This window comes from Adiantum capillus-veneris, chromosome 16, assembly GCF_014529385.1.
Source record: "Adiantum capillus-veneris isolate H3 chromosome 16, ASM1452938v2, whole genome shotgun sequence".
In the NCBI taxonomy this organism is placed as follows: Eukaryota; Viridiplantae; Streptophyta; class Polypodiopsida; order Polypodiales; family Pteridaceae; genus Adiantum; species Adiantum capillus-veneris.
Window position 1 is genome coordinate 59,385,451 of NC_140946.1, and position 7,348 is coordinate 59,392,798.

Consider the following 7,348-nt stretch of genomic DNA (forward strand, 5'->3'; position numbering starts at 1 on the left):
TATCCGATCGGGAAGACTCACCTTAAGAGTTGGCGGATTGTTTCCACCTATGGGGTTGCGTATGTGTGTTGTAATTTCAAGGTTGTAAGTAATTCTTGAAAAAACAAGAAAAGAGAGAGACAGTGGCTCCTAATCCCAAGGTATGCCTACACTCTCAAACACTATATAAAACTAGTGCGGCCAGCGACCTTCTGTCACTTCTCTCACTCTGTCTTTCGTTGCCTCATTGTGTAGCCGGAGCCGCAAGACACACATGCCGGATCAAGAAGGTGTCAAAGGGGGGCCGGAATCCCTCCCCCTTTTATAATAGTATACATGATGAGAAAGAGTCAACCAACCAAGCGCTCCTCCATCGTCTCGATGATGGACCAAGCGACCCTATGAAAAGTCATCGGTGCTCATGAGAAGGATGATGAGAAAGAGTCTGTGGCCTCCTAGTTAATGCCCCATCGAAAGTAGGAAAAACCGTTGACTTTACTATATGGCCAAAGTATAATCTAGTTGGCAACATCGAGTTGAGTTTGGGGAGAATTCTAAGGGGCCACCCACATAAGAGGGGCATGCAATTGTTTTTGAGTTAGAGCTTGGTCACATGCAATCACGAAGTAGCTCTATTGCCTCGTTTTTGGGTGGCCAATATGGTCCATTACGAACCATTACAATCGGGTAGGGCTGGTCAACGGCTCAGTCAGAGGGGCGTGAAAAGGGATCCCTACTCTGACAGGGTTGTTGCCCGACGACTACATCCCATCGAAGGTGATTTTTGTAATGAATCCACGATCCCATCAATATCGAGGGAATACAAACAAAAAAATTGCCTTTTTATGCGATTTGGCGGAGAGTTAATGGGTCCATTATCTCTCTACACAATTGGCTGATGACCGGCTCAATAGCAAGGTACCAATGCATACGACCAAGCTCTTACCGGCTTCTTCCCGCACCGCTTTGAAGTTTGACATGGAGTTAGATTTCAAATGTTACCCTCCTTCCCTTTCACATGTTGATGTGAGTGTATGAGATTTGACACACAACTTTTCCCTATATGATTACCTTCTCTTGTGTTGGTTAAAAAAAACATAGTGGTTGCAAGTCCTTACAAGCTCATTGAATAACCTTGCAATAAGTGCTAAGGGAGATTGACAAGGGAAAGATATGACAGTGTACTCTCTTTGGTAGCAAAATAATGGAGGTGTATGTCTCCCCTTTAGCAAGAAAATCAAAATTGAGGGCGAATCTTTAAAGATGCCCCATTTTTCTTTTGTTTTTGTATGGGTTGAGCCAGTTGTCACCATCTTTTCTAGAACCGCTATCTATATCTTGGGATAGTTTCCTACGACGTTAAATTCTCTTCTTCTCTCCCCTCTCCAATATATATATATATATATATGTGTGTGTGTGTGTGTATAGTGGAGAGAATGGGAAGGGCGATTGGATGTGGCAGTAAGGGCGGAGGGTGGCAGGGTGGGAATTGTCAAGGGGGAGAAGGCACACATTGGGAGGAGGGGGGGGGTGGCCGGGGCAATCTGTGATATTTGGCCATTTATGTTATGTCTCAAAAAATAGAATAGAATGGAGGAGTAAGTTTATCTCTTGTTTTTTTTTTTTGGTGGTGGGGAGGGGGGAACGTTCTTGCATTGGGCACTTGAACAAATAATTGCGCCTTCAACGTTCCAACCAATTGAAGAATGCCCTAGTTGAACCAAATGCCCTAGTTTTGGTGGACAACCAATTGCGCCTTCAACGTTCCAATCTCTTAGCAAAGTGCACACGCAAATAACAAAATGCCCAGAGGGCCGGCCAAAAGAAAATCGAATAATAAAAAAAGCCCAATATTTGACAACCAACCTTGCCATGCCTTTCGGAATTTCGCCATCGCCCTCTGCTGCCCAACAAGGCGGTCTCTCTCTCTCTCTCTCTCACACTCTCACACACACACGCCTTGCCTCGTTCCATAGCTTTTCCTTTATAGACAACCAGGTTTTTGCTTCTGCAGGATATATTCTTCTTCCATGATCGTCGCCTTCCTCGCAGTGTGCGAATAATTTACTTCGAAGGAAGGCTTTCCCATAACCTTCTCCTTGCAGGCAGCCATTGCCTTCTTCCTTTTTTGCAAAAGACAGTCATCGGTCGCTCAACAGGTTTGGCCTACTGCACTTCGATTTCTGTGCATAGCTTTAGGTTTTGTATCGGCATTGTAACGGGTTTTGTAGCGCTACTCTGCGCAGGACCTATTTTAGGGTTTAGTTTAAACCTTTTTCACGCTACCTTGATGTGGATGAAAGCTTTTTCTCACTGCTGATGCAGAGAAATTGAATCGTACTTTTGTCAGGGGTTTCCTGCTTGATCATCCTTGGAGTTGCAAGCGAACAAGCATGAATGCTGCTCATGACCACAAAGGCAGTGAAACCCTCATGTCTTTGATACGTGATCCTGCAGAGAACCGTTTATCTGCTCGCCTTTATGTGCTTATAACTCGCAGCACGTTCTGACCTACATCCAGTTTGACTCATGGCCCCCTCTGCGCATCTCCTTGTACCTGATTCATCTGTGAAGGCCCTTATATTGCAGGGTAAAGCATCCTCATCACCAAGTTCCTCAATTGATTCGCCAACAACTGAACCCTCCCTTCCTCCATCTTCTCCTTCTGAAGGTCTATACAACCCCAACTTGGACCTCACCCTCCCTTCTTCATCATCCTCTTCTTGCAGCCTTGTGCCTGAAATTGTACGCATCCCTGAACACGAAGGCCCTCAGAAGCGACGGAAGAAGAAGAAGAAACAATCTGAGGTCAATAGACACAACTACAAGAATGGAAATATGGATCCTCCAATCCAGCTGAAGCAGCAGAAAAGGGGCTCTGCAGATTTCGACAAAAAGAGAAAAGGTTGCCAGGACAATGTATGTTGCAAGTGCTTGGCGGGGTTTACCGCTGATTGTGCTGCAGTGTGTTGTTGCCCTCTGGCTTTGCTTCATCTAGCAGCGCTTACTTTCATTCGGCTTCCTGCAGCTCTTGCTTGGAAAATGTTGGTAAATTTGAAGAATAGGATCTACACAAAGAGCCAACCCGCAGGGGATGGTGAAGATGATAGTCCAAGGCCCAAGTTCAGTAGCCCTTGGTCATATGGAAGCTCGCCCGAGGGGAACATTGATTTGCGGAACCATAGAGCGAGGTTTGATAACCAGAACCTTTGGCAGCATTTTGATGCAGGACGCTTGGATTTCGGAGGTCTGTCTATGAGAAGGGAACCGCAGTGATACTACTTTGGAGAATGTTAGTTAGAACCTTGTGTCGACAGTGGTTTCCTTCTACAAAAACATCTTGGCTAATCAAGATTTGCTTCGTTTGTGGATGATATTCTGTCTCAGCTTCCCTTGTCATCCAATTCTTAATCCTTTTCACCATCATTTTCTTCAAGGTGCCAAACGACCACCTTTGATTGTACCTATATGCTCAATTGTTTCACATGGGTTTGCCCCAAGGATTGGGTCATTTTGCCACACAACCCTTCATTAGCCTCATGGGAACATAGGATTTGCTCTTGTACAAATTACCCTTCACTGTATACAGGTCATCTAACATTGTATCAGAGGTGAATACGTTGTGGTATAGATGATGCTAATCTTGTTTCTCGTTTGGGTAATGGACTTACAGATTGGGTTATGCAAAACGCGAACAGGCCTCTCCAAACAGTTTTGTTTTGCTTTTCTTTTAAAAAATCATAAAGCATGCTTTGGAATATATTAGAGAAGCAAAAAGGTACAAAGTGTGTGACCCCAAAGATGGGAACTTTACAACAGCTGTATAAGATAGGATGACAGCTTTATAAGGTTTGATCAGACCAGATGACAGATTACAAAAAAATCCATACATTGCCTATTTAGCACTTTGTTATGGGGTTTAAACATTAATGTTTGGCACTGATTCACAAATTTTTCAAGCCCTCGGTGACGCTCATGTAAAGTAGTCCATTGGGCTGATTTCAATGCTCATGACCCTTGCATAGTTGTGACGGTCCATCGTCTACCGCAGATGATTGTAAGTCAATGTGTGGTGTGACTCTTGCAAGTCATTCTTCTCTTTAGCCTTTCAAAGTTGAATTAAATAAGAGATTCTTGAAACTTTAGGGTTCTTGCCCTTGAGGATGTGGTAATGTGAAGCATAATTATTAGTAAGATCTTATTGGTGCAACTATGCCAAAATCCACATAGTTACAAAAGGTCAAAAGGCCTTGCATACTTACATATAAGATAAATGACTAGTGCATGTGTGACCATGCACGAGGCACAATTATTTCGAAAAGTAGTTGATAACTATGCATCGCATGACATTGCCTTTCATGTTATGTAAGTCTATAGAAATCAATAGGAAACTTCTCCAAAGAAGTAATTTCTAGAAACCCTACATCTTGTTTTCATTGGGGTGATAATTCCAATGATTAACATTAAGTAAAAGATAATTTGTTTTTGAAAATTTTACTAAGAATAAGTTTGTTTGCACCTTGCAAGACCTATGTACCAATGGGAGAGCTATTTTTGGCATGTTAAACCATGCCTTATCACTGCAAATTCTAGTTTGAAAATGGGTCCCTTCATTGAAGAGCCATATTACTTTCTTTTCACCCTTCTCTTCATGGAAAATTTACCAAATTATTTCTCAATTTGTGAAAATACCCTTGTAAATTTCCAAAATACCCCTCAAGTGTGGACTAAAATTTCCAATATGCCCTTGAAATATTTCAAAATTCCCAATCCATCCCTCGCAATAATGGCAAACATGGAAAAAATGGTAATCTTTTACAAGTTTTTGCAATAATGGCAAACATGGCAAAAACGGTAATCTTTTACAAATTTCTATACAAAGCACTCTATTCAAAAGATTGAGCATGTCAAAACATGGATTTTCAATGCTATTATGGACTTGAGAGAAAATAGCTTGATATTAACACACGTAAATGCTGCCATTTTTTGGTATATGGGTGATTGTCTTTGGCTAACACCTTTGTAGATATGTGTTGAAGCTTTGCATATTATTTTTGAGGAAACTGAAGCGACTCGTTGTCGAAAAATTGAACAAGGGTATTTTGGAAATTTTGAAAATTACAAGGGTATTTTGGGAATTTCCACATATTTGAGGGTTTTTTTATAATTTTCCCTTTTCTTTAAAAGATTATTTTTAGTTTGTAAACGGTTACTTGGAAGGACTTCCTTTACAACTTTTTGTTTCAAAATGCTAACGTGAATGTTCACCCTATTTATCTACCATAGGGCTTAATGCCATTTCATGCTACAATCAACTTTATTTTACCTTAGCATAAGCCCATTTTCTAGCATGCACATTTGAAGCTTTGATTTGGGTGCGTCATGCATCCTTACTTCATGGATTTTTTGCTTGGAATTGCATTCTCTACGTAGTGTGTCTCTATTTCCTTTTCCTAAAGCCTCAATGCTATTGTCTAGAGCTTGTTGTTCCTACACTTTTCTCCTCCATTTCCATTGTTCAAGGCCTTACGATGGTTGGCCTTATGATCGTGACCATTGTCTTCCTCTATTTCACCATCGCCCTTGCCCTTTGTAGTCCCCTTTAGAAGACATGGAAAAGCACTTAAAACTCCACCCAACTGACTCCTTTCATAGGTTATCTTTGCTCCTATAAATAGGATATCTTGCAGTGTGTGCACCTCCTTGAATAGGGATAACCCTCGGTCCCTTTTTCTTCATAGGATCCTGGCTATTGTGGGACAAGTGTCTTGAGCCATTGAGCTAGACCATGAGCATACTATTTGAACATTGAACAGACAAATCGTAGAATAATATACTAGGAGACCCTAGCCACTTATTATAACAAACAAACAAAGTATGAAACTATGACATATGTGGTATTGTTGGATGAGCCCTTGCCTACAACCGCACTAGAAGCACACCAATATACATGTATTAAAAGTGTTAAAGACATATAATAGGATGTTAACTACAGTCTTGTGAAACACTATCATGTAAGTATGAAAAGCCATTCAAGGCATTCCTTGGTAGAACCCAATAGGGCATTGCATAACACCATCATTGTGGTGACACTGAGCAGAGAGACAACTATAAAAATTACAGAAGGCTTGAAGGACAACAAGCATCCATAACATGCTACATCTATACGATATTTTATGTTATGATTTTGTTGAAATTGCCCCTTGGTAGTAGTTGTGCAAAACAAAAGATAATTGAATTCTAGTTTACAAAAGAAAAGAGTATACAACATAAGCGTATTATCAAATAGATATAAGCAAACATCACTTATTTGCACATACATATGCAATAACAAGCATATAGATATAGCCATAAACTTAGCAACAAACATGGTCATACTGGTTATACAAGCCCGCAATGCAAACCTTATGAAAATGGCATTATGCTTAAATCTCCTATGTTTGCCACTCAAACAGTATATTACTATCAGAAAGCAAGAGTCTACATAGCATTCCATTAAGACGCAACGTTAATAAGAAAACTTGCATACAAAACATTCCAACAATACCAAAACTAAAAACCATTTGTCAATGTAGACGAGAAAATGAACGGTTACGGCAATCCCTTGGTTGTTGAAGAAACCTCACCGAAGTACCATAAAGGTTGTTGTAGTAACCTCATCGAAGTACCTTACAGGTAGAAAAAATGTCTAAGTAAGGCATACTTACAAAAATCGTGGTCCAGTTCACTTTGACCATGACATACTTGTTGGTGAGGGACGACATAAATAGTGGTTAGATAACTGAATACACTTCTACTATGTGTATGCAAGCTTAAGGGGCCAAAAGGAATAGCAAGCTCACTTGGTTGCCATAGAGTCATTCATGAAGTACCATGTAGTGTGCAACAATAATTGCATGCATGAAAGTTAAAAAAGAGCATATACGTGTGAAGAGCTAAGAGGGAACTATGACCACAATTTGTTTATAGAGATCATGCATCCACCAACAAGCGATTTATAATTTGAATCTCTAAAGAGGCTTTTGCATGTCTTAATCAAGAATCCAAAAGGGAAATAGAACATAAGGATGTTTTGTAGGCATATTTTATGTGTGTACAACCTCGCGTCATGAAAGGTTGAGGTTTACATAAAAAGGTGTTAGAGCATGATGACAAATCATTTTCTAAATGGCTTTGGTTGATTCAATTGAATCTCACATGCAGTGATCCAAAAACAAAATCCAAGCAAACAACTAAGGTTCAAAGGAAGTTGACTCGAATAGTGTGACTTGCATGTCATAAAAATTAATATCTATCCAACCCAAATGATTTTCTCATATTAAACTGATCACTTAATGTGGGAGAATACACGGGAACAAGGGTTAAGATA

At 40.4% G+C, this 7,348-nt stretch overlaps 1 protein-coding gene across 1 annotated transcript; it reads left to right on the forward strand.

Annotated features, from left to right (window-relative positions):
* The first annotated feature begins 1,552 nt into the window (after positions 1-1,552).
* On the forward strand, positions 1,553-3,672 carry LOC147439121 (uncharacterized). Its single transcript, XM_086485023.1, has 3 exons — positions 1,553-1,897; positions 1,994-2,138; positions 2,305-3,672. The coding sequence occupies exon 3, from the start codon at positions 2,509-2,511 to the stop codon at positions 3,253-3,255; it is 747 nt and encodes a 248-aa protein (XP_086341149.1). The 5' UTR covers positions 1,553-1,897; positions 1,994-2,138; positions 2,305-2,508; the 3' UTR covers positions 3,256-3,672.
* Positions 3,673-7,348: the final 3,676 nt, after the last annotated feature.

What these genes read in the sequence shown, in the direction of transcription:
- LOC147439121 (XM_086485023.1), top strand. Translation starts at nt 2,509, where the DNA reads ATGGCCCCCTCTGCGCATCTCCTTGTACCTGATTCATCTGTGAAGGCC.